Source organism: Spermophilus citellus, assembly GCF_964194105.1.
Source record: "Spermophilus citellus genome assembly, chromosome: 2".
In the NCBI taxonomy this organism is placed as follows: Eukaryota; Metazoa; Chordata; class Mammalia; order Rodentia; family Sciuridae; genus Spermophilus; species Spermophilus citellus.
Window position 1 is genome coordinate 210,636,615 of NC_138183.1, and position 18,502 is coordinate 210,655,116.

General features: G+C 38.1%; 1 protein-coding gene across 3 annotated transcripts in view; it reads left to right on the forward strand.

Moving 5' to 3' along the window:
* NUCB2 (nucleobindin 2) overlaps positions 1–18,502 on the forward strand; it is a 48,372-nt gene that overhangs the window by 20,565 nt on the left and 9,305 nt on the right. For all 3 annotated transcript variants that reach the window (XR_014018540.1, XM_081264559.1, XM_081264560.1), the window contains exons 5-12: positions 389–492; positions 1,504–1,689; positions 2,227–2,317; positions 2,881–2,939; positions 3,035–3,127; positions 15,411–15,500; positions 17,040–17,210; positions 18,147–18,222. Coding sequence is in view for 2 of the 3 variants with exons in the window: in XM_081264559.1 (XP_081120685.1) it covers positions 389–492; positions 1,504–1,689; positions 2,227–2,317; positions 2,881–2,939; positions 3,035–3,127; positions 15,411–15,500; positions 17,040–17,210; positions 18,147–18,222 (870 nt within the window). In the remaining variant the exon portion in view is untranslated. The remainder of the gene's footprint in view (positions 1–388; positions 493–1,503; positions 1,690–2,226; positions 2,318–2,880; positions 2,940–3,034; positions 3,128–15,410; positions 15,501–17,039; positions 17,211–18,146; positions 18,223–18,502) is intronic.

The window sequence follows — 18,502 nt, forward strand, 5'->3', positions numbered from 1 at the left end:
ATTGCTCTACAATTGTCTTCAGAAATGCTACTTAGATCTTTGAGGGTATTATACTAGAGTTTACCTGATTTTAAATAAGGTATATCTGATAGTTTCAAAATAATCAAAAAGGTTTTTGCTGTTAATTATGCTGATAGTCAATAGGCTTTCTACATAGAACTTTAAAATATGCATATTAAATTGTATCCTATTTAGATTCATTACCTTTGTCTAGAATAACAATATGTGTAATATTCTAAAAATGGATACGAGCCCTTATTCTGAAATTTTGAAATTTTCTTATAAAATTCTGTAATAATAAATGTGAATGTATTTTTCTTATATCATTTATGTTAATGTTTCTAGCAACTGGTAATGGAGCATTTACAGTTTTCTCATTTTCTTTCAGATATAGGCATGGACCACCAAGCTCTTCTAAAACAATTTGATCATCTAAACCATATGAATCCTGACAAGTTTGAATCCACGGATTTAGATATGCTAATCAAAGCGGTGAGAATAATTCCAAAAAGCATTGTTCTTATTGTACATTTGAGGTTTTGTAATTTGGCAAATAAACCCAATGAAGCAGAAATAAAACTTTTTTTTTTTTTTTTTTGGTATTGGGGATTGAACCCAGGGCCATCTGAGCTACATCCCCAGCTCTTTTTAGTTTTTGAGACAGGGTCTCACTAAGTTACTTAGGGTCTCGCTAATTTGCTGAGGCTGGCTTTAAACTTGCAATCCTCCTGCCTAGCCTCCTACATTGTTGGGATTACAGGCATGCACCACTGTGCCAGTGAAATAAAACGTTTATATACTTGCTAAAATATCTATCTTTAAAGGGAGGTAGCTTAATCTTGATCATTGCAGGTATTAATGTGGACATGCAGGTTTATAATCACTTATCCACAATTTCAAAATTCAAAAACCTATAAAGACTGAAACCTGGCTTGAACTAACCAATTATAGTAATGTTATTTGAAGTTTTTTATTTAGTCTATTTATAGATTTTTGTTAAAGAAATACTAATATTTTTGATTACAGACATTGTAGGATGTCTTATAATGTGGTATATGTGTCATATTCCCTGTCTAAAACATGGAAAGTTATAAAACACATCTGGCCTCAGGGATTTTAGATGAGAATTTATAGACCTCTCATGTATAAAAGACTTACCAAACTAGATGTTCTAGTCTGGCAGTTATTAGATTTAGTGAAATGGTTAGAAACCATTCTAGTTTTCTATACCATACAGATTGATACAGTCCGTTCCATTTTTTAAAAAAAATCAACATATATTTCTTGCTTATGAGAATTTTCTAAAATTGAAGTTAGCTTTGAATTCTTAGTTTCTTTGAACACTTACATTCCCTGGTAATAATACCCACTCCAGTAAAATGGTAGAATTTAAAAAGAGTAGTCCAGTCATTTTTTGCTTTCCTATACTACCTTCTGTTAGTGTGCTATATTTAAGAATGGCTTTGTTTATACTTTTCAAATACATTTCTTTATTTTTTTAAGGCAACAAGTGATCTGGAACACTATGACAAGACTCGGCATGAAGAATTTAAAAAATATGAAATGATGAAGGAACATGAACGGAGAGAATATTTAAAAACACTGAATGAGGAAAAGAGAAAAGAAGAAGAATCTAAATTTGAAGAAATGAAGAAAAAGCATGAAAATCATCCAAAAGTTAATCATCCAGTAAGAATTGTGACTTTATGAAACCGTATTTATTTGTTTATTTATTTTTTGGGTAGCAGGGTTGAAGTCAGGGATACCCGTCCACTGAGCCACATCCCCAGCCATATTTTGTATTTTATTTAGAGACAGGATGTCAATGAGTTGCTTACCACCCTGCTTTTGCTGAGGCTGGCTTTGAACTCACCATCTTCCTGCCTCAGCCTCCTGAGCAGTTGGGATTACAGGCAGGCTATTTGTTTATTTTTAATATATATATATATATTTAGTTGTAGATGGACACAATACATTTAGTTTATTTATTTATCTTTATGTGGTACTTAAGATTGAACCCAGTGCCTGAGTTACTACCGCAGCCCATGAAACCATATTTTGATGAAGATTATTCTTTATATCAGATTACAGAATTTTATCATAAGTTGTTAGTACTTAAATCTTGACTCTCAATTCTGCAAAATTCCTCAAACTTATATTTTATTTTGAATCTATGCACATAGATTACATTTTTGATTCAAACAATTTCTTAAAATTGGTTCACAGGGAAGCAAAGATCAACTAAAAGAGGTATGGGAAGAGACTGATGGATTGGATCCTAATGACTTCGACCCCAAGACATTTTTCAAGCTACATGGTAACAGATTTGATACAAATATTGCTCTTTATATTTGCTATTTGAAAAGATTATACTTGCTTTACTCTTCATTGATTTCTGCCATGGTCTGCTATTGAGTCCTATATATAGTAAATACTTGGTTATCTCTCTAGGTTAATATTATGGTCATTTTTACTGATAAGCAGAATAAAATATTTTAGATAAGAAGCCATCTTTCTACCTGTTTTTACTATTGAGTCATTGTATAACTTTTTTGCAAGATTCTTTGTAAACCGAAGGTAATTCTGTGGCTAGCTAGCTTATATCTAACAGGCTTTATAATGTTAAAATTTACTTTTACAGCATATTGCTTTACTTTATCTTGTTGGAAAAAAATGGTTATGTTTTTATGAAAATGATGAATTATAAACATTGAATTGTTATCTGAAGCTGCACAAAAAAGAAGATGCCCTTCTCTGCAGTATATTGTTGTTTCATGTCTCTACTGCTTTTACAAGCCATGTGTTCAGTAATTGTATTTTAAGTACCTATTTTCCAAGGGATTAAAATCCATTTCTGCTTCTGTAACTTTTAAACTTTAGATGTCAATAATGATGGGTTCCTGGATGAACAAGAATTAGAAGCCCTATTTACTAGAGAGGTAAATGAGTTTATTAAGTACTCAGTGTTCTTGCTTTTTTTTCTTTTTTTTTTATCTTCTCTTCTTTCATGTTGGCCTTTAAATTTTATTTTTAGTTGGAGAAAGTATATGATGCCCAAAATGAAGAGGATGATATGGTAGAAATGGAGGAAGAAAGACTTAGAATGAGGGAACATGTAATGAGTGAGGTATGTTTTAAAAGTTTAAGAGTGTATGTTGTTTCTTTGGATTATTCAAGTTTTTGCAATAAATATTCCCATAAAATGAAAAAGTAAAGATAGAAAGTAGGTATTTAATTGGATTTTGCTTTTTTTTTCAGAATATTATGCTAGATTCCCTAAGTTTAAATAACATAATTTGAAACTATTTTTTTTTAATTATTTTATTGTTGGTTGTTCAAAACATTACATAGTTCTTAATATACCATATTTCACAGATTGATTCAAGTGGGTTATGAACTCCCATTTTTACCCCGTATACAGATTGCTGTGTCACATCAGTTACATTTCCATTGATTTACAAATTGCCTTTCTAGTGACTGATGTATTCTGCTGTCTATCCCATTCTCCACTGTCTCCCCTCCCCTCCCCTCCCCTCCCCTCCCCTCCCCTCCCCTTCTCTCTCTCCATCCCCTCTACTATAAATCGTTTCTTCCACTTATATAATTTTTCTCCTACTCCTCCTTTCCTCTTATATGTAATTGTGTATAACCCTGAGGCTCACCTTCCAATTCCATGCAATTTCCCTTAACTCTCACTTTCCCTCCCGCCCTATCATCCCTGTTTAATGTTAATCTTCTTCTCCAGCTCTTCGTCTCTACCCTGTCCTTGGTTACTCCCCTTATATCAAAGAAGACATTTGACATTTGTTTTTTAAGGATTGGCTAGCTTCACTTAGCATAATCTGCTCTAATGCCATCCATTTCCCTCCAAATTCTATGATTTTGTCATTTCTTATTGCAGAGTAATACTCCATTGTGTATAAATGCCACATTTTTAAATCCATTCATCTATTGAAGGGCTTCTAGGTTGGTTCCACAATCTTGCTATCGTGAATTGTGCTGCTATGAACATCGATATAGCAGTGTCCCTGTAGCATGCTCTTGTTAGGTCTTTAGGGAATAGACCGAGAAGGGGAATAGCTGGGTCAAATGGTGGTTCCATTCCCAGCTTTCCAAGAAATCTCCATACTGCTTTCCAAATTGGCTGCACCATTTTGCAGTCCCACCAACAATGAACAAGTGTACCCATTTCCCCGCATCCTTGCCAGCACTTGTTGTTGTTGGACTTCTTAATGGCTGCCAATCTTACTGGAATGAGATGGTATCTTAGGGTGGTTTTGATTTGCATTTCTCTGACTGCTAGCGATGTTGAGCATTTTTTCATGTACTTGTTGATTGATTGTATGTCCTCCTCTGAGAAGTGTCTGTTCAGGTCCTTGGCCCATTTGTTGATTGGGTTATTTGTTATCTTATTATCTAATTTTTTGAGTTCTTTGTATACTCTGGATATTAGGGCTCTATCTGAAGTGTGTGGGGTAAAGATTTGTTCCCAGGATGTAGGCTCCCTGTTTATCTCTCTTATTGTTTCTTTTGTTGAGAGAAAACTTTTTAGTTTGAGTAAGTCCCATTTGTTGATTCTGGTTGTTAACTCTTGCGCTATGGGTGTCCTATTGAGGAATTTGGAGCCTGACCCCACAGTATGTAGATCATAGCCGACTTTTTCTTCTATCAGACGCCGTGTCTCTGATTTAATATCGAGCTCCTTGATCCATTTTGAGTTAACTTTTGTGCATGGCGAGAGAAAGGGATTCAGTTTCATTTTGATGCAAATGGATTTCCAGTTTTCCCAGCACCATTTGTTGAAGATGCTATCCTTCCTCCATTGCATGTTTTTAGCCCCTTTATTAAATATAAGATAGTTGTAGTTTTGAGGATTGGTTACTGTGTCGTCTATTCTGTACCATTGGTCCACTCGCCTGTTTTGGTACCAGTACCATGCTGTTTTTGTTACTATTGCTCTGTAGTATAGTTTGAAGTCTGGTATCGCTATACCGCCTGATTCACACTTCCTGCTTAGCATTGTTTTTGCTATTCTGGGTCTTTTATTATTCCATATGAATTTCCTGATTGTTTTATCTATTTCTACAAGAAATGCTGTTGGGATTTTGATTGGGATAGCATTGAACTTATAGAGAACTTTTGGTAATATCGCCATTTTGATGATGTTAGTTCTGCCTATCCATGAACAGGGTATATTTTTCCATCTTCTGAGGTCTTCTTCTATGTCTCTTTTTAGGGTTCTGTAGTTTTCATTGTATAGGTCTTTCACCTCTTTTGTTAGGTTGATTCCCAGGTATTTTATTTTTTTGGGGGATATTGTGAATGGAGTAGTTGTCCTCATTTCCGTTTCAGAGGATTTGTCGCTGATATACAGGAATGCATTTGATTTATGCGTGTTGATTTTATATCCCGCCACTTTGCTGAATTCATTTATTAACTCTAATAGTTTCTTTGTAGACCCTTTTGGGTCTGTTAGGTATAGAATCATATCGTCTGCAAATAGTGATAATTTAAGTTCTTCTTTTCCTATTTTTATGCCTTTAATTTCTTTCGTCTGTCTAATTGCTCTGGCCAGTGTTTCGAGGACTGTGTTGAACAGAAGTGGTGAGAGAGGGCATCCCTGTCTTGTACCAGATCTTAGAGGGAATGCCTTCAATTTTTTTCCATTCAGAATGATGCTGGCCTGTGGCTTATCATAGATTGCTTTAACAATGTTGAGGTATGATCCTGTTATCCCTAATTTTTCTAGAGTTTTGAACATAAAGGGATGCTGTACTTTGTCGAATGCTTTTTCTGCATCTATCGAGATGATCATATGGTTCTTATTTTTAAGTCTATTGTTGTGGTGAATAACATTTATTGATTTCCCTATATTGAACCAGCCTTGCATCCCAGGGATGAATCCTACTTGATCATGGTGTATAATTTTTTTGATACGATTTTGAATCCGATTCGCCAGGATTTTATTGAGGATTTTTGCATCTAGGTTCATTAGAGATATTGGTCTGTAGTTTTCTTTCTTTGAAGTGTCTCTGTCTGGTTTAGGTATCAGGGTGATGTTGGCCTCATAGAATGTCTTTGGAAGTTCTCCCTCTTTTTCTATTTCCTGAAATAGCTTGAAAAGTATTGGTGTTAGTTCCTCTTTTAAGGTTTTGTAAAACTCTGCTGTATACCCGTCCGGTCCTGGGCTTTTCTTAGTTGGTAGTCTTTTGATGGTTTCTTCTATTTCCTCTATTGTTATTGATCTGTTTAGGCTGTCTATATCTTCCTGACTCAATTTGGGCAGATCATATGACTTAAGAAATTTATCGATGCCTTCACTATCTTCTATTTTATTGGAGTATAAGGATTCAAAGTAATTTCTGATTATCTTCTGTATTTCTGAAGTGTCTGTTGTGATATTGCCTTTTTCATCCCGTATGCTAGTAATTTGGGTTCTCTCTCTTCTTCTCTTCGTTAGCATGGCTAAGGGTCTGTCAATTTTATTTATTTTTTCAAAGAACCAACTTTTGGTTTTGTCAATTTTTTCAATTGTTTCTTTTGTTTCGATTTCATTAATTTCAGCTCTGATTTTAATTATTTCTTGCCTTCTACTTCTTTTGCTGTTATTTTGCTCTTCTTTTTCTAGGACTTTGAGATGATATATGAGATTGTTTATTTGTTGGTTTTTTCTTTTTTTAAGGAATGCGCTCCAAGCAATGAATTTTCCTCTTAAAACTGCTTTCAATGTGTCCCATAGATTCCAATATGTTGTGTCTGTGATTTCATTTAACTCTAAGAAGTTTTTAATTTCCTCCTTAATGTCTTCTATGACCCATTGATCATTCAGTAACCTATTGTTCATTCTCCACGTGATGCATGATTTTTCCTTCCTTCTTTTATCGTTGATTTTCAGTTTCATTCCATTATGGTCAGATAAGATGCATGGTATTATTTCTACTCCTTTATATTGTCTAAGAGTTGTCCTGTGACATAATATATGATCTATTTTTGTGAAGGATCCATGTGCTGCTGAGAAAAAAGTGTAACTACTTGATGTTGGGTGGTATATTCTATATATGTCAATTAAGTCTAGGTTGTTAATTGTGTTGTTGAGTTCTATAGTTTCCTTATTTAACTTTTGTTTGGAAGATCTGTCCAGTGGTGAGAGAGGTGTGTTGAAGTCTCCCATGATTATTGTATGGTGGTCTATTAGACTCTTGTACTTGAGAAGAGTTTGCTTGACGAACGTAGCTGCACCATTGTTTGGGGCATATATATTTATGATTGTTATGTCTTGTTGGTGTATGGTTCCCTTGAGCAGTATGCAGTGTCCCTCTTTATCCTTTTTGATTAACTTTGGCTTGAAATCTATTTTGTTTGATATGAGTATGGACACTCCTGCTTGTTTCCGCAGTCCATATGAGTGGAATGATTTTTCCCAGCCTTTCACCTTCAGTCTATGTATATCTTTTCCTATCAAATGCGTCTCCTGTAGGCAACATATTGTTGGATCTTGTTTTGTGATCCATTCGACTAGCCTGTGTCTCTTAATTGGTGAGTTTAAGCCATTAACATTTAGGGTTATTATTGAGATTTGGTTTGTTCCTCCAGTCATATTTGTTTATTTATGTTACTAAACCTGATTAGTTTTCCTCTTTGATTACTTTCCCCCCTTTACTGTCCTACCTCCCACTGTTGGTTTTCAATGTTATTTTCAGTTTCCTCTTCCTGTAATGTTTTGCCAAGGATTTTTTGAAGAGATGGTTTTCTAGCTGCGAATTCTTTTAACTTTTGTTTATCGTGAAAGGTTTTAATTTCATCTTCCATCCTGAAGCTTAATTTCGCCGGATACACGATTCTTGGTTGGAGCCCATTTTCTTTCAGTGTTCGAAAAATGTTATTCCAGGATCTTCTAGCTTTCAGAGTCTGTGTTGAGAGATCAGCTGTTATCCTGATTGGTTTGCCCCTAAATGTAATCTGCTTTCTTTCTCTTGTAGCTTTTAAAATTCTCTCCTTATTCTGTATGTTGGGCATCTTCATTATAATGTGTCTAGGTGTGGATCTCTTATGATTTTGCACTTTTGGCGTCCTGTAGGCTTCTAGGATATGGGATTCTGTTTCATTCTTCAAGTCTGGGAAGTTTTCTTGTATTATTTCATTGAATAGATTGTTCATTCCTCTGGTTTGGAGCTCTGTGCCCTCCTGTATCCCAATGACTCTTAAGTTTGGTCTTTTAATGTTATCCCATATTTCTTGAATGTTCTGCTCATGGTTTCTTAGCAGTCTTGCTGGACTGTCTATGTTCTTCTCAAGTTGAAATACTTTGTCTTCATTGTCTGATGTTCTATCTTCTAAGTGATCTATTCTGCTGGTAGTATTGTCAATTGAGATTTTAAGTTGGTTTATTGCTTCCTGCATTTCTAGGATTTCTATTTGTTTGTTTTTTATTACTTCTAACTCCCTGTGAAATTGATCTTTTACTTCCTGGATTTGTTTCTGTAGTTCCTTGTCAATGTGATCTTTCATTGTCTGATTTTGCTGTCTCATGTCTTCCTTGAGAGTCCAGATCATCTGAAGCATGTATATCCTGAACTCTTTATCTGACATTCCATCTGTTGCAGCTATTACCTCTTCTAGAGTTGAGTTGACCTGCATTGCTTGTGGTCCTTTCTTTCCTTGTCTTTTCATGTTGCTTGCGTTTCTTTCTGCTTGGTGAAACTGTTGTGTTTTTGAAAAATTTCCCCCCTGTTTATTTATGTTGCTCTTGTATAGTTGGGATATCTCTCTTGTAGGGCGAGTAGTGGCTGTGATCCTCCTCTAATCAGGGTGATCTATCCACTACGCTGGTTGGTCGTAGGTCTGCCCGCCCTGCGGGCACGGGTGGCTGCTCTACTCTGCCCCCACTCCAATTGTGGTGACGTTCCTACCACGACCTTGGATCGTTGGTCCTGATCCGGATGTGGGCGGCACCTCTTCTCCACCCCTACTCCAATTGATGTGACGTGTCTACCACGCTGTTCGGCCTCCAAGCCTGTTCCGCCGTTGGGTCTCAGATCTGCCCACCCTGCGGGCCTGGGCGGCAGTTCTGCTCAACCCCCACTCCCAGTGGGGGTACCTAACTGCCTCTCCAATGGGTCTCTGGGCTCCTTCCGGACGCTGGCGGCGGCTCTGTTCAACCCCCACTCCAACCAGTGTGACGTGACTGCCTCGATGCTACTCGTCCACCACACTGGCAGGCTGCCGAGCCTGTCCTGCCAGTGGGACGCAGGACTGCCTACCTTGCAGGGTCAGACGGCAGCTCTTCACGGCCTCCACTCCAAGTGGGTTGACTTGGCTACCCTGCCGTCGGGTCGCTGGTCCTGTTCCAGGCGTGGGCGGCTACTCTCCTCGGCCCCAGCTGCAGTTGGGGTGTCGCGATACCACACCGGCGGGACCCTTAGCCTGCTCTGGGTGCAGGAGGCAGCTCCACTCTGCCCCCCAGGCCCCCGCAGCACCCAGCAGGACCCAGACCAAGAAGCAGTCCCTGTAGGATCCCCAACCCTGAGCCAGAGCCGCTTCGGGAGCCAGGAGCCGGTCTCTCCGATCCCCGCCACGTTTTGCTAGGAGCAGGCTCCTCAGGGCAACCGCCGTGGGTTCCCCAATCCCAGGCCAAAGCAGCCCCGGGAGCCCAAGCCTGGCCGCACCAGACTCTCCCTGCTCGGTGCCCAAGCCTGGCCGCACCAGACTCTCCCTGCTCGGTGCACGCTCCGCTGGGAGCAGAGTCTAAGACGCACTTCCCGCGGGCTCCCCAGCTCCGGGCCAAAACTGTTCCAGGAGACAGAGTCCCGCTGCCCCTCGTTGCAAGTTTCACTTGTGGCTGGCCTCAGCTCGCGGTCCCCGCAGGCTCCGCGGCCCTGGGCTCAAGCAGCCACGAGAGCCAGAACCCAGCCTCTCCGATCCCTGCCACACTCTGCTAGGGGCAGGCTCCACAGAGGTACCCCAGCCTCAGGCCCAAGCAGCCCCGGGAGCCTGAGCCTGGCAGCTCCAACCACTCCCAGCTCAGTGTACGCTCAGACAGGGGCAGGGTCAAAGACGCAGTCGCCGCGGGTTCCCTAGCCCCGGGCCAAACTGTTCCGGGAGTTAGAGCCACGCTGCCCCTCAGCGCACAATCCACTTGTAACTGGCCTCCGCCCGGAGTCCCCGAAGGATCTCCCGCCCTGGGCCAAAGCAACCCGGGGAACTAGAATCTGGCCGCTCAAAGTCCGGCGCCCGCCTTGCCAGGGGTGAGGCCCGAAGAGTATTCTCCTCAGATTTTCCAGTCCCGAGCCTGAGCGATCTGTCTGCGCGACGCAGGCAAATACCAGCCTGAAATCACCTGTTCCGTAGTTGAATGAGCTGAGATCAGTAGAAAACAGGGATGATTGCATCAGCTCTCCATGATGGCGGCTGCTGTCCTCCTCCTTGTTCCGACCGGTGTCAGGAATCGAACTGGACCGGTTCTCTCCTCTGTTTCAAAGCTGGAACTCAGCACTCAGCGCGGCCAGTGTGCCACTGGCAGGAGCCTCCAGAATCCGCTTCGCTGTAATCCCGCTCTGGTACCTCGCGGCTAATAAACTCGGGCGCGTCCCAGACTCCATCCCCGGGGCGGTCTGCCAACCAGGTACTGCTTCCCTCCGTGCGGAGAAATCGCCCGCGACCAAGCCCCTGCAGCCGAATCCCGCGCGCTGGAAATCTGTCCTCTAGATTCAGGAGCACCTCAATTTCACTGGGGATTCCCACCAAGGTAGCCTTCAGCCGTTTCACCTCGTGTTTCTCCCGCACAGTGGCGCAGCGTACTGGGGTGCTGCACTCCCTTCGCCGCCATCTTCCCTCCTGAAATTATTTTTAAAAGATTAAGATGCTATTGCATATGAACTATAAAATCTTTTTTTTCTTTTCTTTTTTTTTTTTTAGTAATCTGAAACAATGAAGCTCAACATTTGGCGTTTTAAAAACCTACATTAGCTTTTACAGGTTGACCATCCTCAATTCAAAAATCCAAAATAAAGAGTACTTCAGAATTCAAAACTTTTTGAGCACTGATAAGATTCCATAAATGGGAATTTCATACCATGAAACTTTGTTTCTTGTACCAAATTATTTGCAAAATTGTATAAAATTACCTTCAGGCTGTGTATAAGGTGTATATGAGACATAAATGAATTTCATGTTTAGACTTGGGTCCCATCCCCAAGATATTTCATTATGTATGTGCAAATATTCCAAAATTCAAAGAAATCCAATATCACAAACACTTCTGATCCCAAGCATTTTGGATAAGGAATACTCAACCTATACTAAGAAAAATCACAAAATACCAACACATTAATGGCTTGCAATAATAAATATTTATTTCTTGTTAATATTATATAAGCTTTAAAGGTTAATGTCAGATAGGTATGGCAGGGTTAGGCTGGCTTGGCCAAGTCTGGCCCAACTAGGCTCGGCTCTACATGTCTTATCATTTCTAGGCTGCAGGAATGGTCTCTATCTGGGTCTTATCTGGATCATAAGAAACTCCAAGTCAAACTTTGTATTACTTAAGACTTATGTTCATCTAGGATAAACCTCACATTTACTTATTATAGCCCCTTGACTGAAGCATGTCTGGGTCAAGTCCCCAGTCAGTGAGAAGTGGATGTATACCTCTTACAGGATGGTTCAGCAAGTCATGTGCCACTGGGTGGAGGTGTATAATCCTATTACAGGAGGGAGCAATAGCTGGGAACAATAGCCCAAACCAACCAGGGTCTTAAAATTTTAATTTCTGTCCTTTCAAAGCAACTAGTCATATTTTTAAAAAATATATTTTTAGTTATGGATGGACACAAAACCTTTACTTTATTCATTTTTTACGTAGTGCTAAGAATCTAACCCAGTGCCTCACATGTGCCAGGCAAGCATTTTACCACTGAACCACAACCCCGGCTCCAACTAGATATTTTAAATTTGCATGTTCAGTGAGTTTCTTCCCCCTCCAAATTAGGTGTCAGACCATGATGCATGCTTCTTATTAAATAGATGGTGGATGAGGTCCTTTGCAAATAGAATGATGATTATCTAAGTACATCACTTGTAATAACTACTAAGTTCATAGCCCTGTTTTTTTTCTACTATATTGGGATAGTGGACCGTGGCTGGAGATTAATATGGAAACATGTTAACCTCAGTCTTCCAAGCACAGATTGCTAGCAGGCCCTCTGCTGGCAGTTGTATATTCCCCCTGAACATCCACTTCCCCACAATCAGAGTCTGACAGTATCGCATATTCTTCCCTCTCCTTATACCTTCAAAGACACTTCCCTTTCCTCCTTTTCCCCTTCCACTCCTCTCATTTTACTGAGAAAATAAAAGCAATCAAGAGAATTTCTTCATCTTTCTTCTATCAAATCTATCACCCAATTTTCATCTGTATCATTTATTTTGTCTTGTCTTCTGTTAATTGTAGATAAACTTTTGTTTTTCTTTGTTGGTACTGGGAATTGAACCCAGGGGTGCTTTACCACTGAGCTATTTCTTATTTATCTTGATACAGGGTCTCACTAAGTTGCTGAGGCTGGCCTCAAACTTTTGATTTTCTTGCCTCAGCCTCCTTAGTCACTGGGATTAAAGATATGCACCACTGGACCCGACTGTAGATAAACTCCTGCTGTTCCTATGGAAGGCCTTCTCTACCTGTGCACGAGGTCCCATTCAGTATCTCCTCTTGAAGGATTTTGTTCTTGCTGTTATCCTCCTTTTGCTCTTGCATAGTTTTTCCTACTCTATTAGATCATTCTCATTAGGAGACAAACATGACTTAGTATTTTTCACCTTAAAAACAAAACCATACTTGAACTTATTGCTGCATTTCCATTCTTTCCTTCACAGCAAATTATTCTGTACAGTTGTTTACTCTTCCTGTTTCTGTTATTCCTCACCTTTTGTTTTCTTCCCAATCTGTGCTGTAGCCTTCACTACTCCAATGAAATTTTTCTTGTCAGATGCCAATTCAGTTGTCTCAACTTACTTGACTCTTGTATTTGATACAGTTGATGCTTCACCCTTTGTTGAAATGTTTTCTTTACCTGGTGTTTTAGTCAGCTTTGTGTCACTGTGATCAAAATACCTGACAAGAACAACTTAGAGGAAGAAAAGTTTATTTGGGTTTCAGAGTTCTCAGTCCATAGATGACTGGCTCCATTGCTCTGGGCCTAAGGTGAGGCAGCACATCATCGAGGAAGGGCCTAATGAAGGAAAATGGCTCAGCTCATGGTGGGGTCAGGAAGCAGAGGGGAGGGAAAAGGAACCACAGGGAAGCTGCATCTTTCCAGAAAAGCCCCCAGTAACCTACTCCAGCCATGCCCCACCTGCCTACAATTACCACCCAGTCCGTCCATTCAAACTAGCATGGACTGAATAGATTACAGCTTTCAAAATCAAATCATTTTACCTATGAGTATTCCTGCATTGAGCTTTTAGGGGGTACCCCGTATCCAAACCATAACCCTTGGCCTTTGGGGAACCACACCTCCTTATACTCACTTGCTCTTTCTTCTCAATTTTCCTTGCTGTCTGTCCCTCTTCTTCCCAAGTTTTAAATGTTGCAGTGCCTTGAGCTGTGTTCTCCTTTCTATCTTCTCTTTCCTTAGGTGATAAATGGAGTCCTGTGTCTCTGTGTATGCTCTGGTGAATTCAAAATTATTAATCACCAGTTTTTCCTTTTTCTGTTCTCCAGGCTTATATCTGTTTGACCTTTCCCATTTCATGTTTAATGCACTTCTTCACCATAACCAGGCCTGTTCCTCCCTCAGCCTTATTCATGTCAGTGAATGAAGTATGATTTATCTGGTTGCTCAAGCTAAGTCATTCTTAATTTCTCTTTCTTCATATCCTACAGCTAGTCTTCATTGATCTCCCTTTTGAATAAATCTGGAATTTGACCACTTTGTCCTGCGTATACTCTCCTGACTGGTGCTGGGATGTAGCTCAGTTGATAGAGTACTGTGTGAGATTCTGGGTTCAATTCCAAGTATTTCTTAAAAAAAAAAAAAAAAGGCAATCTCCTGGCTGGTATCTCAGCTTCTGCATCTTACCTGCAATCTCTTACCCACACAGCAGTACAGATGGCAGAGTAATCTCTTAAAAGCATAAATTAGGGTTTGGAATGTAACTCAGTGACAGAGCACTGCACTAGGCCCTGGTTGCATCCACAGTACCACAAAGGGGTGGGGGCGGAGAAAAGCATAAGTCAGGTCATAGTGTTCTCTTACTCAGAATACTTCAGTGGCTTGCTGTTTCACTTAGAAGATGAGTCCTGTCTCATGTTGTAATGGTCATGGCATGATTTCACTCACCCTTGCCTTGCTCTCTGATCCCATGTCTCGTGACTTTGTCACACTCTGTCTACATTGGTCTTCTTGGTGTTTACCTCTCACCAAGGTTATTCTCATTTTAAGGCATATGAACTTAGAAGTTTCTTCTTCCTGGAACATTTTGCCTAGATCATCTCCTGGGCTCACTTTTACTAGATTTATTCTCAAGGGTGCTCAAATGTTCATTCTTTAGAAAGACCTCCATGACCCTCCTAATGAAATATTTGCCCTTTTTTGTGGTGCTTGTCCTGCCCCTCCTCCTTCCAATATAAAAACTTGTGATATGGGCATCACATGATGCAGGATTACTAAAGCCCACTGTTTGACTTCAGTGATTGTCACCTGAATATATGAGCTGTTAATGATGAATTGGGATCTTTGTTTCTTGAAAGTACCTCAAATATCAAATGAATTTCCTTGACTATTATAAAGTTAACCTTTGTAACTGAATTTGCCAGTCTCTATCAGTCATTAAGAGGATTTGGAGAAATAGTCAACTTTAGTTTTAATTTAGTTGTTTCTTTTTAAGAAAAAATGTTGTGAATACTTTTTCCCACATTTTTAAAATTTGTACCTTATAGTCAGTCATACATTATGATGGATTTGCTGTTATATATTCATATATGCATACAACACACAATAGGGACTACTTTAATTAAACTCCTTTACACATGGCTAAAACAATACTCATTTGGAATGGTGATTTTTCTTGCCCAAGCATTTGATTTTTAGGAGGATTATAGGTATTTGGTGACAGAATAAGACAGTAGCACTTAACCAGTCAGATTAGCTGACTCAAATGTTTTGATCTTTGGGTATATAGATATCTTGTATTTTAAAGTTTCATTCGTACAGGATTGAAAGGTATTTATTTCCTAATTCTATTATAATATTGAGTGTTTTTTTTTCTGTTTTCTGTGGAGGTTAGGGCAGTCCTAATTTTTATATATTATGTAGTAGCCTCCTTTAGAAGATAGTTACTTCTAATAATAAAAGAAACATTAAATAATATAGAAATATTTATTTTATATTATACATATGTTTTTCTTTAATCAGGTTGATACTAACAAAGACCGACTGGTGACTCTGGAAGAATTTTTGAAAGCTACAGAAAAAAAAGAATTCTTGGAGCCAGATAGCTGGGAGGTAATAGAATCTACTTCAAATAGAAAGTATGGTTCAAGAAAGTCTTCACCAGTTTATTCAACTTTTAAGTTTTGTTCCTTATTGTGTTTGCATGTATAGTCTTGCTGTCTTGGTTTTTTATATAAAATGTCACTATAAAATAATGAACCTGATTCTTGGAAAGCTTGAAGTAATGGATCTGTTATGTATTAGCACATTAAAAATAATTAGAAGTCTTTATAAACATACTTCTTACTAAATATAAAATGATATACATTATTAAAATTTAAAAATATAGATACATTTAAAGAATAAATTAGAAGTTACTAGTAATTCTGTCATTTAAATGTAAACATTTAAATTATGCATTCTATTATGCCAATTTGGAATAGTACACAGCTCATGTTATGTAGCATATATGTAACAGTGTATTATGGTATTCTTAATTTATAGATACACATATATTCACATTTATGTATTTTTTTATTTAAAGAATTTCTTTTTTTCTCTTATTATTAGTTGTTCAAAACATTACATAGCTCTTAAAACATTTATGTATTTTTAAAAATGTTTTTGTTATATAAATGACTATATGTTCATGAAGTACTGCTTTTTATTTGATAATACTTCATGAACATTTTTCATTGTGATTTTCCAAAAACATGATTTAAGAAACAACTAGTTGGGCTGGGTGTGATGGTGCATGCCTATAATTCTAACAGCTCAGGACGATGAGACAGGAGGATTGAAAGTTCAAAGCCAACCTCAGCAACAGGGAGATGCTAAGTAACTCAGTGAGACTCTGTCTCTAAATAAAATACAAAAATAGGACTGAGGATGTGGCTTAGTGGTTGAGTGCCCCTGAATTCAATCCCTGGTACTACCCCCCACAAAAGAAATAACTACTTAACATATGGTTGTTTAGTTACAGCATAATTTATATAACCATTCCTCCAGGTTTATATGTTTTAGGCAAAATTTAATATTTTACTATAATAAATAATAGTATTATAGTTATCCATTTAATTAAATATTTGTGGGCAAACTGTGATGATTTCCCTGAGATTAATTCCCATGAATAGAACTATTCTCAAGGTTTCTGAAAACTTTTAGTTTCTCAATATATCTTGCCACATTGATTTAGAAAAGTATACCAATTTATAACTATATAAATGTGTATATACACAATATCAAAAGAATACTTGGGAGATATCAACCAAAATAAATCAAAGAAAGAATGTTGTGTTTTTTACATAAAAATAAAAATTGTCATTTAAATTATGTTTTTAATTGTCCAGAAAACAGGGTACGGTGACTAACTGTTCTGGTTTACCCAGGACTGAGGGGTTTCCCACGATATGGAACTCTTCATTGATAAAACCAGGCAGCTCTAGACAAATTGGAGCTCAAATGAATACATAAGTATATTTTTCTTATTTCCCATTTTTTTTACCCAAAATATGTAATATTATAAATATATTTTTGTACTAATCATAAAATTTTAAAGCTGAATCAGACTTGGTTATTTATAAGATTATTTTTTCCTCATTTTTCTTTTAGACATTGGATCAGCAGCAGTTCTTCACAGAGGAGGAACTAAAAGAGTATGAAAATATTATTGCTTTACAAGAAGATGAACTTAAGAAGAAGGCTGATGAACTTCAGAAACAAAAAGAAGAGCTGCAGCGTCAGCATGATCAGCTTGAGGCTCAGAAGCAGGAATATCATCAGGTGGTATTTTGTGAAAGGATTATGACATTTGAATGATTGCTAGGGATTGGGAGTGTGGTGCAGTGGTAGAGTGCATGCTTGGCATGCATGAAGCCCTGGATTTGATCCCCACCTAGCACAGCAAAATAGCAAAAACAAAACCAAAAATAAGCGGGCATGGTGGCCCATGCCTGTAATGCCAGCAGATTGGGAGGTGGAGGGAGGAGGGTTGCAAGTTCAAAGACAGCCTGAGCAATTTATCTAGGCCCTAAGCAACTTAGTGAGACCCTATCTCAAAATAAAAAGAATAAAAATAAAAAAGGCTAGGCCACCATACCTGGCCCTTAAACTTTTTTTTTTTTTTTTTTTTTTTGTGGTGCTGGCCACTGAATCCAGGGCCTTGTGCATATGAGGCAAGCACTCAAAGGGAAGGGAAGGGAGGGGAGGAGGAATGGGGGCAGAAAAGATGGTGGAATGAGATGGACATCATTACTGTAGTACATATAGGAGTGCACATATGGTGCGATGCTACATCATGTACAACAAGAGAGATGAAAAGTTGTGCTACAGTTGTGTACAATGAATCAAAATGCATTCTGCTGTCATACCTAATTTAAATAAGTAAATTAATTAATTTAAAAAAGGCCTGGGGATGTTGCTCAATGGTTAAATGCTACCGAGTTCAAATCCTGATACCAAAATCAAACCAAAACAAAACAAAAAATAGATGTTAGGTGCTTTGCTAAAGCCTGTGTTTTTGTAAGATCCTTTTTCAATGTACTATTAGCTATTGTATTTTAAATTTTAGTATTTAAACAATTATTTTGTACAATATTAATCTAAATTTTATAGTTTGAAAACAATTTTCAATTAGTTTTTGATGCTTTGTCAAAGGTCACATATATGTAAAAAGTCAAATAATTCTTACTTTAAATATTTTCTTTTTCCATTCAACAGGCCATTCAGCAGATGGAACAGAAAAAATTACAACAAGGAATTGCTCCATCAGGAACAACTGGAGAGTTGAAACCACGTATGTAATTTTGTTTATTTTTTAGGAAAATACACCACTATAAATTTCAATCCACATTTATTACAGATAGAGTATAATTTTAGATCTTTAAGATTTATGGTTTTTATATATTTGTAGAAATTGATAAATTTGCATCACAGAAAAATGAAAGTCCTTCAAAAATTTTATGCATCAGCATTTTTGAAATGCTGTATAATTTGATAACCACATTTATGGTGAAATGATTTATTTCAAAATTATTAATAATTTTTTCTAATCAATTATATTGATCTTACCAAAG